This window comes from Hyla sarda, chromosome 5, assembly GCF_029499605.1.
Source record: "Hyla sarda isolate aHylSar1 chromosome 5, aHylSar1.hap1, whole genome shotgun sequence".
Taxonomy (NCBI): Eukaryota; Metazoa; Chordata; class Amphibia; order Anura; family Hylidae; genus Hyla; species Hyla sarda.
Window position 1 is genome coordinate 40,665,154 of NC_079193.1, and position 20,990 is coordinate 40,686,143.

The window sequence follows — 20,990 nt, forward strand, 5'->3', positions numbered from 1 at the left end:
TTTTTAAATCCTGGATAACCCCTTTAACACCTACAGTACTAAAAATAATGTCCTGTAACTGATGCATTTTACCCTGCTACTTTTACGCTGTGAAACAGGTTTCCCAAAAATACAAGCTAATAAGCATTAGGTAATACAATGTGTATTCATTTTATTATGATTTAAAATAGTAATATATATATATATATATATATATATATGTACATATAATTATATTTTTTCTATTATTTATTTTATATTATTATATTATATTTTATATTATTTTTTCTATTTACCGGTATTTATTTTTACATTTTGTATGTATTTTTATTATTATATTTTTTTTTCAGTTTTCTCGTTCCCATAATATTCCACGGGATGACATCGCTGCTGAGGCCTATGAAGATGAGCTGGACATGGGAAGATCTGGATCCTACCTGAACAGCAGTATCACCTCCGCCTGGAGTGAACACAGTTTGGATCCAGAAGATATAAGGGTATGATCATGTATTGTTTACTTTTTTTTAGATCAATCTCCAATGAAAGAAAGACAAAAATATAAAAATAATAATAATTAGTGTACAAGTATTGCATATTTTTAGAAATTAAAAAATTCTACATTTTATATAGTTAAAGTTTTATTTTTATTTTTTATTAGAACATATCACCAAGATACATGATCACTTTCTGCTTGATAGGGGTCCAATCTATGAGAATCCAAATATTTGTGCAAATGAAAGGGTGGCATCACCTTATTTTTTTCTCTCTTTATTTAACTTGTGATGGTTCCAGGGTTAAAATTCCATCAATCAGAATAACATCAGTAAGATAACCCCTTTAAGTGTAGGGCCACATGTGCCATATTTTACTGCATATTTTCTGCAGCTGATTTTGCCACCCATTGAATTCCATTGTGTTCACAATGCAGCAGAATCCCATTGAAATCAGTGGGACTCTGCTGCTGCAGAATATTCCCATGGAATTCTGCTTGGAAATTCCGCCGTGTGAACGTAGCCTTTAGGCGACGTAGCCTTTAGGCGACGTAGCCTTTAGGCAGACATTGCCATCTGTGGGGACAGCAATGTCCACGTGGTCATAGTGCCGACTGATTCACTTGGAATCACTGCCCAGGGGCGCTGTAGTGGGAACATAGCCTAACGCTTGCAAATGTGTGCGCTCTATTGTGCTGTTGTCTCAATAGTGAATGTAAATACTGTATAGGCTGTGCTCTGACATCATAATGTCTTAATATTTTACATGTCTATGTTGTCATTTGTGGTTCAATAAGATTGTTACCATAGTGTTTGTGTATTCATAGGTAAGAGATATTGTTATTTTGTCACACTAGTATTGTATGTGCAATTGTGTTTATAGGTTGCGTTCTATAATGTTGCCATAGTTGTTTATTTATATACTATGCTCTATTGTGATGCTAGGATCAGGGCTGGTACAGAGATTTTTGCCACCCTAGGCGAAAGCTAATTTTGCTGCCCCTTGACTCTGCCCATTGGCTTCGCCATTTGACACGCCCCGCCTTACTACTGGGGTGACACACTGTAACAAACCTCCTGATCATGTAATCACCTTACTACTGGGGTGACATACTGTAATAACCCTCCTCCTCATGTAATTACCTTACTACTGGGGTGACACACTGTAACAAACCCCTCCTCATGTAATCTCCTTACTACTGGGGTGACACACTGTAATAACCCTCCTCCTTATGTAATTACCTTACTACTGGGGTGACACACTGTAACAAACCCCTCCTCATGTAATCTTCTTACTACTGAGGTGACACACTGTAACAAACCTCCTCCTCATGTAATCTCCTTACTACTGGGGTGACACACTGTAATAACCCTCCTCCTCATGTAATCACCTTACTACTGGGGTGACACACTGTAACAAACCTCCTCCTCATGTAATCTCCTTACTACTGGGGTGACACACTGTAATAACCCTCATCCTCATGTAATCACCTTACTACTGGGGTGACACACTGTAACAAACTTCCTCCTCATGTAATCTCCTTACTACTGGGGTGACACACTGTAACAAACCTCCTCCTCATGTAATCTCCTTACTACTGGGGTGACACACTGTAATAACCCTCCTCCTCATGTAATCACCTTACTACTGGGGTGACACACTGTAACAAACCTCCTCCTCATGTAATCTCCTTACTACTGGGGTGACACACTGTAATAATCCTCCTCCTTATGTAATTACCTTACTACTGGGGTGACACACTGTAACAAACCCCTCCTCATGTAATCTTCTTACTACTGAGGTGACACACTGTAACAAACCTCCTCCTCATGTAATCTCCTTACTACTGGGGTGACACACTGTAATAACCCTCCTCCTCATGTAATCACCTTACTACTGGGGTGACACACTGTAACAAACCTCCTCCTCATGTAATATCCTTACTACTGGGGTGACACACTGTAATAACCCTCATCCTCGTGTAATCACCTTACTACTGGGGTGACACACTGTAACAAACTTCCTCCTCATGTAATCTCCTTACTACTGGGGTGACACACTGTAACAAACCTCCTCCTCATGTAATCTCCTTACTACTGGGGTGACACACTGTAATAACCCTCCTCCTCATGTAATCACCTTACTACTGGGGTGACACACTGTAACAAACCTCCTCCTCATGTAATCTCCTTACTACTGGGGTGACACACTGTAATAACCCTCCTCCTCATGTAATTACCTTACTACTGGGGTGACACACTGTAACAAACCCCCCCTCATGTAATCTCCTTACTACTGGTGTGACACACTGTAACATACCTCCTCCTCATGTAATTACCTGACTACTGGGGTCACACACTGTAACAAACCTCCTCCTCATGTAATTACCTGACTACTGGGGTGACACACTGTAATAACCCTCCTCCTCATGTAATTACCTTACTACTGGGGTGACACACTGTAACAAACCCCTCCTCATGTAATCTCCTTACTACTGGGGTGACACACTGTAACAAACCTCCTCCTCATGTAATCTCCTTACTACTGGGGTGACACACTGTAATAACCCTCCTCCTTATGTAATTACCTTACTACTGGGGTGACACACTGTAACAAACCCCTCCTCTTGTAATCTTCTTACTACTGAGGTGACACACTGTAACAAACCTCCTCCTCATGTAATCTCCTTACTACTGGGGTGACACACTGTAATAACCCTCCTCCTCATGTAATCACCTTACTACTGGGGTGACACACTGTAACAAACCTCCTCCTCATGTAATCTCCTTACTACTGGGGTGACACACTGTAATAACCCTCATCCTCATGTAATCACCTTACTACTGGGGTGACATACTGTAACAAACTTCCTCCTCATGTAATCTCCTTACTACTGGGGTGACACACTGTAACAAACCTCCTCCTCATGTAATCTCCTTACTACTGGGGTGACACACTGTAATAACCCTCCTCCTCATGTAATCACCTTACTACTGGGGTGACACACTGTAACAAACCTCCTCCTCATGTAATCTCCTTACTACTGGGGTGACACACTGTAATAACCCTCCTCCTTATGTAATTACCTTACTACTGGGGTGACACACTGTAACAAACCCCTCCTCATGTAATCTTCTTACTACTGAGGTGACACACTGTAACAAACCTCCTCCTCATGTAATCTCCTTACTACTGGGGTGACACACTGTAATAACCCTCCTCCTCATGTAATCACCTTACTACTGGGGTGACACACTGTAACAAACCTCCTCCTCATGTAATCTCCTTACTACTGGGGTGACACACTGTAATAACCCTCATCCTCATGTAATCACCTTACTACTGGGGTGACACACTGTAACAAACTTCCTCCTCATGTAATCTCCTTACTACTGGGGTGACACACTGTAACAAACCTCCTCCTCATGTAATCTCCTTACTACTGGGGTGACACACTGTAATAACCCTCCTCCTCATGTAATCACCTTACTACTGTGGTGACACACTGTAACAAACCTCCTCCTCATGTAATCTCCTTACTACTGGGGTGACACACTGTAATAACCCTCCTCCTCATGTAATTACCTTACTACTGGGGTGACACACTGTAACAAACCCCCCCTCATGTAATCTCCTTACTACTGGTGTGACACACTGTAACATACCTCCTCCTTGTAATTACCTGACTACTGGGGTCACACACTGTAACAAACCTCCTCCTCATGTAATTACCTGACTACTGGGGTGACACACTGTAATAACCCTCCTCCTCATGTAATTACCTTACTACTGGGGTGACACACTGTAACAAACCCCTCCTCATGTAATCTCCTTACTACTGGGGTGACACACTGTAACAAACCTCCTCCTCATGTAATCTCCTTACTACTGGGGTGACACACTGTAATAACCCTCCTCCTTATGTAATTACCTTACTACTGGGGTGACACACTGTAACAAACCCCTCCTCATGTAATCTTCTTACTACTGGGGTGACACACTGTAACAAACCTCCTCCTCATGTAATCTCCTTACTACTGGGGTGACACACTGTAATAACCCTCATCCTCATGTAATCACCTTACTACTGGGGTGACACACTGTAACAAACTTCCTCCTCATGTAATCTCCTTACTACTGGGGTGACACACTGTAACAAACCTCCTCCTCATGTAATCTCCTTACTACTGGGGTGACACACTGTAATAACCCTCCTCCTCATGTAATCACCTTACTACTGGGGTGACACACTGTAACAAACCTCCTCCTCGTGTAATCTCCTTACTACTGGGGTGACACACTGTAATAACCCTCCTCCTTATGTAATTACCTTACTACTGGGGTGACACACTGTAACAAACCCCTCCTCATGTAATCTTCTTACTACTGAGGTGACACACTGTAACAAACCTCCTCCTCATGTAATCTCCTTACTACTGGGGTGACACACTGTAATAACCCTCCTCCTCATGTAATCACCTTACTACTGGGGTGACACACTGTAACAAACCTCCTCCTCATGTAATCTCCTTACTACTGGGGTGACACACTGTAATAACCCTCATCCTCATGTAATCACCTTACTACTGGGGTGACACACTGTAACAAACTTCCTCCTCATGTAATCTCCTTACTACTGGGGTGACACACTGTAACAAACCTCCTCCTCATGTAATCTCCTTACTACTGGGGTGACACACTGTAATAACCCTCCTCCTCATGTAATTACCTTACTACTGGGGTGACACACTGTAACAAACCCCTCCTCATGTAATCTCCTTACTACTGGGGTGACACACTGTAACAAACCTTCTCCTCATGTAATCTCCTTACTAATGGGGTGACACACTGTAACAAACCTCCTCCTCATGTAATCTCCTTACTACTGGGGTGACACACTGTAATAACCCTCCTCCTTATGTAATTACCTTACTACTGGGGTGACACACTGTAATAACCCTCCTCCTTATGTAATTACCTTACTACTGGGGTGACACACTGTAACAAACCCCTCCTCATGTAATCTTCTTACTACTGAGGTGACACACTGTAACAAACCTCCTCCTCATGTAATCTCCTTACTACTGGGGTGACACACTGTAATAACCCTCCTCCTCATGTAATCACCTTACTACTGGGGTGACACACTGTAACAAACCTCCTCCTCATGTAATCTCCTTACTACTGGGGTGACACACTGTAATAACCCTCATCCTCATGTAATCACCTTACTACTGGGGTGACACACTGTAACAAACTTCCTCCTCATGTAATCTCCTTACTACTGGGGTGACACACTGTAACAAACCTCCTCCTCATGTAATCTCCTTACTACTGGGGTGACACACTGTAATAACCCTCCTCCTCATGTAATCACCTTACTACTGGGGTGACACACTGTAACAAACCTCCTCCTCATGTAATCTCCTTACTACTGGGGTGACACACTGTAATAACCCTCCTCCTCATGTAATTACCTTACTACTGGGGTGACACACTGTAACAAACCCCCCCTCATGTAATCTCCTTACTACTGGTGTGACACACTGTAACATACCTCCTCCTCATGTAATTACCTGACTACTGGGGTCACACACTGTAACAAACCTCCTCCTCATGTAATTACCTGACTACTGGGGTGACACACTGTAATAACCCTCCTCCTCATGTAATTACCTTACTACTGGGGTGACACACTGTAACAAACCCCTCCTCATGTAATCTCCTTACTACTGGGGTGACACACTGTAACAAACCTCCTCCTCATGTAATCTCCTTACTACTGGGGTGACACACTGTAATAACCCTCCTCCTTATGTAATTACCTTACTACTGGGGTGACACACTGTAACAAACCCCTCCTCATGTAATCTTCTTACTACTGAGGTGACACACTGTAACAAACCTCCTCCTCATGTAATCTCCTTACTACTGGGGTGACACACTGTAATAACCCTCCTCCTCATGTAATCACCTTACTACTGGGGTGACACACTGTAACAAACTTCCTCCTCATGTAATCTCCTTACTACTGGGGTGACACACTGTAACAAACCTCCTCCTCATGTAATCTCCTTACTACTGGGGTGACACACTGTAATAACCCTCCTCCTCATGTAATCACCTTACTACTGGGGTGACACACTGTAACAAACCTCCTCCTCATGTAATCTCCTTACTACTGGGGTGACACACTGTAATAACCCTCCTCCTCATGTAATTACCTTACTACTGGGGTGACACACTGTAACAAACCCCCCCTCATGTAATCTCCTTACTACTGGTGTGACACACTGTAACATACCTCCTCCTCATGTAATTACCTTACTACTGGGGTCACACACTGTAACAAACCTCCTCCTCATGTAATTACCTGACTACTGGGGTGACACACTTTAACAAACCTCCTCTTCATGTTATCACCTTACTACTGGGGTGACACACTGTAACAAACCTCCTCCTGATGTAATCTCCTTACTACTGGGGTGACACACTGTAACATACCTCTTCCTCATGTAATCTTCTTCCTACTAGGGTGACACACTGTAACAAACCTCCAACTCATGTAATTACCTGACTACTGGGGTGACACACTTTAACAAACCTCCTCCTCATGTAATCTTCTTCCTACTAGGGTCACATTGTGGTGTTGGCTGAGCAGGTGCTTCGGGTGAGCGGGGGCTTCAGATGCTGGCTGGCTACTAACTTTCTTGCAGTCTACAGCGCTCTAGGCGGCTGCCTATTTTGCCTATAGGCAGAATCAGCCCTGGCTAGGATGCACTTTGTTTTTATTATGTCACAATAGCGGGTGTATTGAGTTGTATTGAATGTACTCTGTTGCGGTGCTGTCAAGATAGTGTATATGTGAGAATGTGTGTTTACAGGATTCTGTCTATTCTTATGATGTATTCAATAAAGGGAAATCTGTGGAGCTCACATTGACAATAAGACTGTATACCAAAGTTACTCCATTACACATTACCCTACATGTCAAATGTACAAATACAATAAATAATACATAAAATACAATCCTGCTAGGTATACATCAAGGATATAATGACTGAAGTCTGGGCTACAATGTGTTCTGCAGTTAGAGTAAGTGTATTGCTTCCAGTAGTAGAAAAGATAGATTAAATTAAATAAAATTAAATAAATATTGAATAAGGAAAGATAGCTAATGAGCAGAGAGAAATGGGCAGAGGTAAAAAATGGAAGAGTATAAATCTCAAGTGACTATGGTAACAAACACAAGGTTTTAGGGTTAAATTAGGATTTAATATAATGATAATATTGAATAACATAATCAATGTTACAATTATATTCAATGTTGTCTAATTTAACACTGAAACCTATGTGTTTGTTAGCATAGTCACTTAAGATTTTAAATCACTTGGAAAGCTTTTTTTTTTTTATTTAACTGCTGCCAGAAAAATAAACAGATTTGTAAATTACTTTTATATAAAAATCTTAATTCTTACAGTACTTATCAGCTGCTGTATGCTCCAGAGGAAGTTTTGTATGTCATGTCTGTCTTGGTCTGTGTTCACACACAGCTATTGGATTGCTTGTGTGTGAGCAGTTTTATGTTCCCTGGTCAGGGAATAGTTAAAGCCTTTTGCTTTCTATCCATTAGCTCATAGGGTGTGTCTACATGAGGTGAGCTCAGTTCCAGCTTCAGGGCTGGTGATTATACACTTACACATGGACATGCTGCTATGGAGCTTTGGGTGAAACACTCCTTGTTTGAGCTTTTAATCTACTTTCTCTGTTTAAGCATGCACCTTGCATTTATCTTTGATATATATTCTGGGCTTTTACCTTTGGTTATATTGCATGCTCTTAGTAGATTTTAATCTGTGTTTGTATAGTCGCTTTCAGGATTTGTATTTCCTTTCTGTAATATATCTGTTCACACTGTGTTACCTCTCCATGTGGACTTTGTGTCTATTGGAGGTTTTGTAACTAGGCATCCCTGTTTCTGCTCCATGGGAACAATCCTTTGTCTACTGGAGGTTTTCTGAGGGATTTCGATTATTCCTGTCTTGTGTTCAGTGTGAACAGTGTTCAATAATTATATCCTGTGTATCTAGGCATCCCTTTACTGCTCCATGGGGACATCCTGTGTCTACTGGAGGTTTTCTGAGGGATTGCGATTATTCCTGTCTTGTGTTCAGTGGGAACAGTGTTCTATAATTATAACCTGTTGTATCTGTTTTCTGTGTTGTAACTAGGCATCTCTGTTACCTATCCATGGGGACTCTGTGTCTACTGGAGGTGTTCTGAGGGATTGCGTTTCCTGTCTTGTGTTCAGTGTGAACAGTGTTCTATAATTATATCCTGTGTTATCCGTTTTTCTGAGTTGTAACTAGGCATCCCTTTTACCTGCCCATGGGGTCTCTGTGTCTACTGGAGGTTCTTGGGGATTATGCTATATTCCTGTCTGTTCCTGGAGTCTTTGTTGACTCATCTGTTTTCTTGTCTGGTGTTTTGAACTCTATCTGTTTATTAGTTCATTATTCAGATCTTTGGAGTTTTGTACATGCACTGATCATAGAGTACATGATCACTTAGCTAGTGTTTTTCTCTGTGCTTTACCATTGATCTGTGTCCTCTGAACTTAGTACTATAGAGTTCTATGTTCCTGTCATGTTTCTGGCTTGTGACCGACTGTTTATTAGTATAAACTTTAGTTCAGGGAGGGACCGGCACCCAGTTGTCGATCCACTGTTTAGGGTGGATGGGCAAGTAGGCAGGGAGAGATATTTTAGGGTAAGCTCACTCTCCCTGTCCCCTGGTCGGTCCCTGACATTGTAGTTCTTTCCAGTCTGACAACAGTGCTCTCTGCTTACACCTATGTCTATGTCAGGGACTGTCCAGAGCAGGAGAGGTTTGCTATGGGGATTTGTTCCTGCTCTGGAAAGTTCCTGACATGGACAGAGGTGTCAGCAAAGAGCACTGAGATCAGACTGGAAAGAACGACACAACTTCCTGTGGAGCATACATCAGCTGATAAGTACTGGAAGGATTAAGATTTTTAAATAGAAGTAATTTACAAATATGTTTTACTTTCTGGCACCAGATAATTTTAAACAAAATTGTTTTCCACTGGAGAACCCCTTTAATCTATCTTTTCTACTACTGGAAGCAATACACTTACGCTAACTGCAGAACACATTGTAGCCCACACTTCAGTCATTATATCTTTGATGTGCACTTGATGTGTACTTGTTCTTATGATGTCACAATAGTGTATGCATTAGATGCCGATCACCATTGTGATTATATTACAATAAATGGATGAGTATTTATCATTTGCCATTGATCCCAAAGTATTACGAAACCCTTTTTATTCTTTTCCACTAAAACTTCTTTAATATTTTAATGGACTGCATAGGAACCATACAGACAAATATAGCTGCCAGCAAACAAACATTCAGCATGCTATGTTATTCAAGTAGCACATTGTGTGTCCATTATAAAAATAATAAAATGGTTCATAAAAGCTGAGTTTTAGCAAGCATTAAAAGGGGTACTCTGGAGGAATTTTTTTTTCAAATCTACTGGTGCCAGAAAGTTATACAGATTTGTAAATTAAATCTATTTAAAAATCTTCATCCTTCTAGTACGTATCAGCTGCTGTATGTTCCATAGGAAGTTGTGTAGTTCTTTCCTGTCTGACCACAGTGCTCTCTGCTGACACCTCTGTCCATGTCAGGAACTGTCCAGAATAGGAGCAAATCCCCATAGCAAACCTCTCCTGCTCTGGACAGTTCCTGACATGGACAGAGGTGGCAAGAGAGATCACTGTGGTCAGACTGGAAAAAACTACACAACTTCCTCTGGAGCATACAGCAGCTTATTTGTCATGGAGGAAATAAGGTTTTTATATAGAGGTTATTTACAAACCTGTATTACTTTCTGGTACCAATTGATTTGAAAAATGCTTTTTCCTCCAAAGTACCCTTTTAATGAAAAATCTTCGATCCAAAGACATCAACGGCACTGTTGCGGCTTCCCTTGTTTTGATGGGAACAAAAGTGCTGCATGCTTAGCTATTTCTCCCATCAAATCTCACAGAACTACTGCTGGAGGCTCAGATCAGATCCAAAACTGAAGCCTGTGTTCACATCGGTGTCAGAGGTTCCATTAGGAGTCACAGATTTCAGCTGAAATTATAGACAGAATAGAATAATCACAGGTTCCATTGGTGTCTGACGTATCTGACGAATCTGAATTCATTACAAATTTCAGGAAAAATTTGATTCGTAATGAATGCGAATGTCGCCGTGATTGTATTGCGCAAATTGCTTCATTAAACTCCATTAAGTGCGGTCCAGGCTCCAGGGTCGGGCATCAAAATGGCGGATCCACATGTGAGGACATGGGGCAAGGAATCCTGAGAAGGCGGGAAAAAGGGTCGGCGGGATGACCCTGAATCACATGCAGCATGCAGCCTATCAGCAGCCAGCCACCCCTGTGATGTCACAGCCCTATATAATCGGCAGCCATCTTGCAGCCACTCACATGAGCATTCTATTGCAGAGAGAGAGGGACAGAGAGCAGAGTGTTGCACAGAAAATCTTTTTTACAACAGCAATTCACCTCAAGCCCAAATCCAGCCTAGATGCACTGATAGGGAAGAGAGAGAGATTGCGAGAGAAAGTGCAATTGTGGGTTTATTACAGCAGTAATTAACCTCAAGCCCAAATCCAGCCTAGAAGCACTGACAGGAAAGGGAGTGAGATTGAGAGAGAAAGTGCAATTTTGGGTGTAGTACACAGCGACTGTGTGCTGCAGCACTGGTGTGTTCAACAACTGAAAAGCTGATAGTAGCCAGCCAGTTAGGGTGAGCAGAACACTAAAAGCATATTGTCCTCTATTAAGTGTAACCTGTGCGTACATCTAAGTGGTGTACTATTTTGTTCCTGTTAAAGTCTTAAGGGCCTAGATACTGTGAAAGGCCAGCCAAAAGTACACACCTGCTGGTGTTGTAGACAAATACTGTTGTAAGCGTAGTGGAGCGCATTGTACTTCCCTCATAAGTGCATACCACATATGTACATCTAAGTGGTGTACCATTTTGTTCCGGTTAAAGTCTTAAGGGCCTAGATACTGTGAAAGGCCAGCCGAAAGTACACACCTGCTGGTTTTGTAGACTTATACTGTTTTAAGCGTAGTGGAGCATATTGTACTCCCCTTATAACTGCATACCACATATGTACATCTAAGTGGTGTACCATTTTGTTCCTGTTAAAGTCTTAAGGGCCTAGTTACTGTGAAAGGCCAGCCAAAAGTACACACCTGCTGTTGCCATAGACAAATACTGTTTTAAGCGTAGTGGTGCGCATTGTACTCCCCTCCTAAGTGCATACCACATACGTACATCTAAGTATCTAAGTGGTGTACCATTTTGTTCCTGTTAAAGTCTTAAGGGCCTAGATACTGTGAAAGGCTAGCCAAAAGTACACACCTGCTGGTGTTGTAGATAAATACTGTTTTAAGCATAGTGGAGCGCATTGTACTCCCCTCATAAGTGCATACCACGTTTGTACATCTAAGTGGTGTACCATTTTGTTCCGGTTAAAGTCTTAAGGGCCTAGATACTGTGAAAGGCCAGGCAAAAGTACACACCTGCTGGTTTTGTACACAAATACTGTCTTAAGCATAGTGGAGGGCATTGTACTCCACTCATAAGTACATACCACATATGTTCATCTAAGTGGTGTACAATTTTGTTCCTGTTAAAGTCTTAAGGGCCTAGTTACTGTGAAAGGCCAGCCAAAAGTACACACCTGCTGGTGTTCTAGACAAAAGCAGTTTTAAGCGTAGTGGTGCATATTGTTCTCCACTCAAATACGCAATAAGTATAAGTCAGGCAGAGTGCCAGGACATGCACAGAGGAGTGGCAGAGGCCTAAATTCATCAGGTGCAGGCAGATGTCGCAGCAGACTAGGGGCGAGTGGCAGCAGGAGTCTCAGGGAGAGGCCTGAGCCCCTGGCATCAGCTAGCGGTCTCTAACAGCAACTTATCTGTTGTCAGTGACTGGTTAACTCGGTCATCCACTTCATTACAGGTGACATCTGACACCCCCAGTCAAAGGTCGGAGGGTTCCTCAGACACAACCATCAGTTGGCATGGCCCGGGAGCAGTCCCTGTCCTCGCATTGCTTCTGTCCTATGCTGTTCCCTCCCCCATAGAAGTATCCTATGCTGTGGGTTCAGCTCCACTTTTTAGTCAGAATGATCTACTAGAGGACAGTCAGCAGCTACTGCCCAGCAAAGAAGTGGAGGAGACATCCCACGCTTCCTTCGCAAGGCGGGCAAATAGTGATGAGGAAAGTGGTGTGGTAGGTGGTGTTGGGAACTTTCAGGCTACTGAAGCACACACTGTTGAGGAACCTGAGGGGGACAGGGGCTGGAACAGGTGGTAGCTTGAGTGCCCTTAAAATATTTTATGATTCTTAGGAAGAAACAGATTCCTACGAATTCTATTTCATTCTACATTTAAACTGTACCTGTCACTTGCAAAAACATTTTATATAATTTAGTTAACATTATATGTACTGTATATTTGTAATATACATTGGTTACAAAATGTGTATATTTGTGGGTGAAAAAAATCCTGTTATGTCCCAGCAGCTATAACCTGTGTGTCTCTGTTCAGAGACAAAATACATGTGTGTGGGGAGAGCAGGGATCTGTACACTGAGGACAAGCAGGGCTCTGTACACTGAGGACAATCAGGGCTTTGTGCACTTTATGACACACTCCCAGCCCACACAGCAAGCTGATTGACAAGCTGGGGGCGTGCTTTTCCTCAGTGTACAGAGCCCTGTTTGTCCTCAGTGTACAGAGCCCTGCTTGTCCTCAGTGTACAGAGCCCTGCTTGTCCTCAGTGCACAGAGCCCTACTTGTCCTCAGTGCACAAAGCCCTACTTGTCCTCAGTGCACAGAGCCCTGCTTGTCCTCAGTGTACAGAGCCCTTCTTGTCCTCAGTGCACAGAGCCCTGCTTGTCCTCAGTGCACAAAGCCCTGCTTGCCCTCAGTGTACAGAGCCCTGCTTGTCCTCAGTGTACAGAGCCCTGCTTGTCCTCAGTGGAAAGAGCCCTGCTTGTCCTCAGTGTACAGAGCCCTGCTTGTCCTCAGTGTAGGGAACCCTGCTTGTCTTCAGTGTCCAGAGCCCTGCTTGTCCTCAGTGTAGGGAACCCTGCTTGTCTTCAGTGTCCAGAGCCCTGCTTGTCCTCAGTGTCCAGAGCCCTGCTTGCCCTCAGTGTACAGAGCCCTGCTTGCCCTCAGTGTACAGAAACTTGCTTGTCCACCCACACTTCCAGTATTTGGACTCCTCATAGGGTCCCACAGGCAATAGCTGCAGGGACAGCATTTTTTTACCCCAAAATATACAATTTTTTTCAACAATGTATGTTACAAATATACATATAATGTTATTTTCTACATTATATAAAAAGTTTTTGACAAGGTACACTTTAACCCCTTAAGGACCCAGGGCGTACAGGTACATCCGTGGGAATTCTGGCCCCCGCCGCACGCCGGGTGGGGAACGGACCGGGATGCCTACTGAAATCATTAAGCAGGCACCCTGTGCAAAACCCTGGGGGGTCCTGAGCCCCCCCCATGTCGGCGATCGTTGCAAATCCCTGATCAATTGCGTCAATGATTTGAGGCTATTCTGGGTCAATCGTGTCTCCGGTGACCCAGAAAAAAAGGGTGAGAGACTGCACCTATCACCCTTTAGCAGCAGGAGTGAGGTGGCACTGGTGCCACCTCACGATCGTCCTGATTCATCGGCCGTTACCTGTTGACAAATCAGGACTCCTGCTGTGGTGGTGAGAGTGGGTGCTGGGAGTCCTCACCTGGACCTGGGCCCCCGATCCCTGGCATCGGCGGTGGGATCGGGGCCCCAGGAGTGGAGAGAGCGCCAATGACGTCAGGCAGGATCCGGCAGAGCAGCAGCAAGAGGTAAGGCCGTGGCTCCTGCTGTTGCCTAGCAACAACTCCCTGCATACACAAAAGGGCAGGCTGGGAGTTGTTGTTATGCAATAGCAGAAGGCACAACTACAACTCCCAGTGTGCCTCCAGCTGAAAAAATGTGCCTCCAGCTGTTGCATAACTACAACCCACAGCATGCACTGACAGCAAAAGGGCATGCTGGGAGTTGCAGTAGTGTGCCTCCAGCTGTTGGGTGCATGCTGAGAGTTGTCATTGTGCAACAGCTGAAGGCACACTGGTTGCGAAACACAGAGTTTGTTACCTAACTCAGTGTTTCGCAACAAGTGTGCCTCCAGCTGTTGCAAACTACAACTCCCAGCATGCACTGAAATACCGTACATGCTGGGAGTTGTAGTTTTATAACAGCTGGAGGCACACTGGTTGTGAAACACTGAGTTAAGTAACAAACTCTCAGTGTTTTGCAACCAGTGTGCCTCCAGCTGTTGCATAACTACAACCCCCAGGATGCAGGGATAGCCAAAGGGCATGCTGGAAGTTGTAGTAGTATGCCTCTAGCTGTTGCTTAACTACAAGTCCCCACATACACTTCGGCTGTCACTGCATGCTGAGAGTTGTCGTTTTTGCAACTGCTGAAGGCATACTGGTTGCAAAACACTGAGAGTTTGTTACCTAACTCAGTATTTCGAAACCAGTGCGCCTCCAGCTGTCGCAAAACTACAACTCCCAGCATGCACTGATAGACCATACATGCTGGGAGTTGTAGTTTTGCAACAGCTGGAGGCACACTGGATGCAAACTCTCAGTGTTTTGCAATCAGTGTGACTCCAGCTGTTGCATAACTACAACCCTCCAGCATGCACGGACACCCAAAGGGCATGCTAGGAGTTGTAGTTTTGCAACAGTTGAAGGTTTGCCCCCCCCCCCCCCCCCAAGTGAATGTACAGGGTACATTCATATGGGCGGGGGTTGAAAGTGAGTTTCTCGCTGCAAGTTTGAGATGCAGCAAATTTTCCTCTGCAGCTCAAACTCCCAGCAGGAAATTCGCTGCGAACCCCTGCCCGTGTGAATGAACCCTTAAAACACTACACTACACTTACACAAAATAAAAAGTAAAACACTACATATACACATAACCCTACACAGTCCCCCCCCTACAATAAAAATGAAAACGTCTGGTACGGCACTGTTTCCTAAACGGAGCAAAACAACAACTCCCAGTATTGCCGGGCAACCATTGACTGTCCAGGAATGCTGGGAGTTTTGCAACAGTTGGAGGCACCCTGTTTTTGAAAAACCACCGTAGGGTAATTTTAGTATCGGAGGCAAGTGTAATTCTTGCATCCGGGTCTGTCCCTATGCAAATCCCTAATTTATGCGCGCTCTCTCACTTCGGAGCCCTGACGTATTTCAAGGCAAAAGTTTAGGGCTACATATGGGGTATTTCCGTACTCGGGAGAAATTGCCTAATATATTTTGGTGGGCTTTTTTCCTTTTACCCCTTATTAAAAGGTTAAGTTGGTGTCTACTCCAGTATGTTAATGTGAAAAATTAAATTTTTACACTAACATACTGGTGTTGCCCCATACTTTTCATTTTTACAAGAAGTAAAAGGAAAAAAAGACTCCCAAAAGTACGGAAATACCCCATATGGGGATGTAAAATGCTCTGCGGACGGACAACAGGGCTCAGGAGTAAGAGCGCATCATGTATATTTGAGGTGATTTGCACAGGGTTGGCTGATCATTACAGCAGTTACTGACATAAATGTTATCCCAAATTTTTCATTTTCACTAGGGGTAATAGGAAAAAAGCCCCCCCAATAATTTTTAACACCATTTCTTCTGAGTATATAAATACCCCATATGTGGATGTAAAGTGCTCTGCTGGTGAACTACAGAATAGGAGTGCCATTGGGATTTTGGAGAGAGAATTTGGCTGAAATTGAAGGCCATGTGCGTTTAGGAAGCCCCCATGGTACCAGAACAATGGACCCCCCCTCCCACATGTGACCCCATTTTGGAAACTATACCCCTCAAGGAATGTAATAAGGGGTGCAGTGAGCATTTACACCCTACTGGTGTTGGACAGTGGTCCATGAAAATTTAATATATAATTTTTCATTTGCACAGCCCACTGTTCCAAAAGTCTGTAAAACACCAGTGGGGTGTAAATGCTCACTGCACCCCTTATTACATTCCATAAGGAGTGTAGTTTCTGGAATAGGGTCACTGTTCTGGCACCACGTGGGCTTTGTAAACGCACAAGGTCCCCAACTTCCATTCCAAACAAATTCTCTCTCCAAAAGCCCAATGGCACTCCTTTTCTGAGCATTGTAGTGCGCCCACAGAGCACTTTACATCCACATATGGGATATTTCCATACTCAGAAGAAATGGGGTTACAAATTTTGGGTTGCATTTTCTCCTGTTACCTCTTGTAAAAATGGTAAACTTTTGAAAAAAACTGTATTCTAGTGAAAAAAAAATCATTTACACATCCGATTTTAACGAAAAGTCGTCAAACACCTGTGGGGTGTTAAAGCTCACTGTACCCCTTGTTATGCTCCTTGAGGGGTGTAGTTTCCAAAATAGTATGCCATGTTGGGGCTTTTCTGCTGTTATGGCATCATAGGGGCTTCCTAAATGCGACATGCCCCCCAAAAACCATTTCAGCAAAATTTGCTTTCCAAAGGCCAAATGTGACTCCTTCTCTTCTGAGAATTGTAGTGCGCCAGCAGAGCACTTGACGTCCACACATGGGGTATTTCCATATTCAGAAGAGATGGGGTTACAAATTTTGAGGGACATTTTCTCCTATTGCCTCTTGTAAAAATAGTAAATTTGGGGAAAAAATTGCATTTTTTTTTAGCTGTTCTGGCACCATAGGGGCTTCCTAAATGTGGCATGCCCCCCAAAAACCATTTCAACAGAATTTACTCTCCAAAATCCCATTGTCGCTCCTTCGCTTCTGAGCCCTCTAGTGCACCCACTTTACGTTCACATATGAGGTATTTACTTACTCGAGAGAAATTGGGTTACACACTTTGGGGGGCTTTTTCTCCTTTTACCCCTTGTAATACTTCAAAAACTGGGTCTACAAGAACATGTTAGTGTATAAAATGGAGATTTTGAATTTTCTCCTTCACTTTGCTTCTATTCCTGTGAACCACCTAAAGGGATAACAAACTTTCTGCATGCCATTTTGTATACTTTGAGGGGTGCAGTTTTTATAATAATGTATGGGCTATTTCTAATATAAAGGCCCTTCAAATCCACTTCAAAACTGAATTGGTCCCTGAAAAATTCTGATTTTGAAAATTTTGTGAAAAATTTGAAAATTGCTGCTGAACTTTGCAGCCCTCTGATGTCTTCCAAAAGTAAAAACATGTCAACTTTATAATGCAAACATAAAGTAGACATATTGTATATGTGAATCAATATATCATTTTTTTTGTCCATTTTTCTCATAAGCAGAGAGTTTCATAGTTGAAAAATGTGAACATTTTAAATTTTTTTATCTAATTCTGGAATTTTTCACCAAGAAATGATACAAGTATCGACAAAAATTTATCACTAACATAAAATAGAATATGTTACAAAAAAACATTCTCGGAATCAGAATGAAAAGAGTTATTATGCTTAAAGTGACAGTGGTCAGATGTGCAAAAAAAAGCTCTGTTCCTTAACCACTTAAGGACTGAGCCCTTTTTCACCTTAAGGACTGAGCCCTTATTCGCAATTCTGACCACCGTCACTTTAAGCGTTAATAACTCTAAAACGCTTTTACCGAATATTCTGATTCTGAGATTGTTTTTTCGTGACATATTCTACTTTATTTTGGTGTAAAATTTTTGGCGTTACCTGCATCCTTTCTTGGTGAAAAATCCCAAAATTTCATGAAAATTTTTAACATTTTGCATTTTTCTAACTTTGAAGCTCTCTGCTTGTAAGGAAAATGAATATTCCAAATACATTTTATTTTTATTCACATATACAATATGTCCACTTTATGTTGCCATCATAAAATGGACATATTTTTACTTTTTGAAAAAATTAGAGGGCTTCAAAGTAGAGCAGCAATTTTCAAAAATGTCATGAAAATTGCAAAATCTGAAGGGACAGATGTTACAGAACTACAACTCCCAGCATGCCTGGGTGGTTTAGGCATGCTGAGAGTTGTAGTTTGGAAACATCTGGAGGGCTGTAACAGTGGTCACCAAACTGTGACCCTCCAGATGTTGCAAAACTACAACTCCCAGCATGCTGTCTGTCTTGGCTGTCTGGGCATGCTGGGAGTTGCAGTCCGGCCTTCCTAGTGGTTGCCACAGTAAAGATCCCTTTACTTTCACTTTCATTTCTCTCCTCCCCCCCCCCCCCCACCTTCAATTCCCTACCTGAGCCGGGATCTCCGCTGGATGTCTGCGATGATCACCGGGCCCCACGCATCTTCTCCTCAGGTACAGGCCTCCATCTTCTCCCCCCCCCCGTTCTGCCCGACATCCAGGGGTGGGCAGAACGGGGGGTTTTCATGGCAACCCCCTGTCCTGCGCTGCCATTGGTCAAAACTCAGTTCTGACTAATGGCAGGATGGCAGGGGATAGGAGGAGATTGCAGCACTGCGACCTCACTCCTATCTCTTAGGATGATCGGGGCTGTCACTGACAACTCCGATCATCCCTATTTTCCGGGTGATCGGGTCACCAGAGACCCGATCAGCCCGGAATTGGAGAAAATCGCATGTCTGAAATCACATGCGATTTTCTCCGATCGCCGACATGGGGGGGTCTCAGGACCCCCCTCGGCGATGTGCCGGGATGCCTGTTGAATGATTTTAGCAGGCATCCCGATCCGGTCCCCAACCGGCTACCGGCGGGGACTGGAATTTCCCCGGGCGTATCCAACTGCCCTCAGTCCTTACGGACTTTAAAACGGGGGCGTATGGATACGCCCGCCGTCCTTAACAGATTAAGGTGAAAATGGGCTGGGTCCTTAAGGGGTTAAGGAATCGGCATTAGTTGTCAAAATATCCTTCACACGTCTATATTTAGACATCCTTGTTTACCATCAATAAGAATCGATTTTCTACATCAGTGTTTCCCAACCAGTGTTTCCCATCCGGGCTTGCTGGGAGTTGTCGTTTTGCAGCAGCTGGAGGCACACTGGTCGAGAAACACTACTTTACATTAAATACAAGGGGTAGCCATATAGTTCTATAGTCTGTCAGATAAAAAGATAAAGACCTCAATGTATTAACATTTGAAAAAGATGGAGAGAGAAAATATATTTTTCCAGAGGAGCAAAGATTTACCCAGGATAATAGAAGTCATATAGATCAGTGATCTTTCACATCATGTTCTGTGCTAGATTTTCAACAATATTTTTTTTCTCAGGTATAAAGAATCTTTAAATGAGAAGGTTTTAGTAACCACTACAACTGTCAGCAAAATCACTACCGCTGTTCTTACAAATGTAGCTTTGTGCAACTATGGAACTATAAGCCACCGCTCTAGATGAGGCATAAGCCACAAACACGTAAGGATGTTGCACATACTGTACATTTTCCTTCAGTTGTCAAAGTTATAGGTGGCAGCGTAATTTTTTTTTATTCCAATAGAAATTTTATTAAGGTTTTCAAGGTAAATGAACAACACATACAGTCAACATGTGGGGTAAATAATACGAGTGGTATCATGCACCTGCAGGGGTGTTAGACAAAGCATGTAAATAACAAGAACAATAACAGTAAGAATAATCGTGATCTAGAACAAAACAGTCCATCAGGCATCTTCCACTGTTGGTAAACATTAATTTGCAGTTAGCGGTGCAAAGACTATATGATGCTATTAGTACAAAAAGGGGTCCGAGGACCGTTACATAGCGTGTTAGATGGGTGAAAGACAGACTGAGGGAGGAAGGAAAAGAAAAGAAATGGAGGGGAAGAAAGGAGAGGGAAGGAAGGGGGGGGGGTGATTGAGGGTGGAGAGAGCGGGGATGTAGAGCGGGAAGGACCTAAGAGAGAGGACAGAGGACTTACCAGGCGGCCCAAAGCACTCTAAGAGCCCCACCGACACCAAATGGCGTTTCCTTGAGCGGCTGGAGAAGGGGGGAGGGAGGAGGTCGGTCCAGTGGACAGGGAGCCCACAGTTCACAATGAGGGGATGTCAGTATAGGGAAGACGTCAGGTCAGGGTGAGTCAATTGGTAAGGTGCAGTCGATTGTGTGCTGTGGAGGACATAAAGGCCACCCATGGCATCCAAATGAGGCTATATGTTGCCAATTGCCTGGGGGAGTCGTCCCTCAGCTCCTCATCCTATGAATTCAAGAGACTTCTTGGATCCAATTCCAGATGTCAGGGGAGTTTGTGTTTTCCATAGTTTGGGGATTACCGACCTAGCTGCCAGGAGCATGTAAGCGGAATTTTTATTAAAGGAGTTTTCCAGGACTTCAGTTTATGGCCTATCCCAAGCTTCCATTGAAGTGAATGGAGCTGAGCCATGTTTACTCTTCCGCTCAAATCCGATCAGAAAAGTAGAATGCCGATTTTTCACACTTTT

General features: G+C 43.3%; 1 protein-coding gene across 2 annotated transcripts in view; it reads left to right on the forward strand.

Moving 5' to 3' along the window:
• The window catches only part of GPR158 (G protein-coupled receptor 158), a 308,847-nt gene that overhangs the window by 273,948 nt on the left and 13,909 nt on the right, over positions 1-20,990 (forward strand). For both annotated transcript variants that reach the window (XM_056519337.1, XM_056519338.1), the window contains exon 10: positions 330-476. In XM_056519337.1, coding sequence (XP_056375312.1) covers positions 330-476 — 147 coding nt within the window. The remainder of the gene's footprint in view (positions 1-329; positions 477-20,990) is intronic.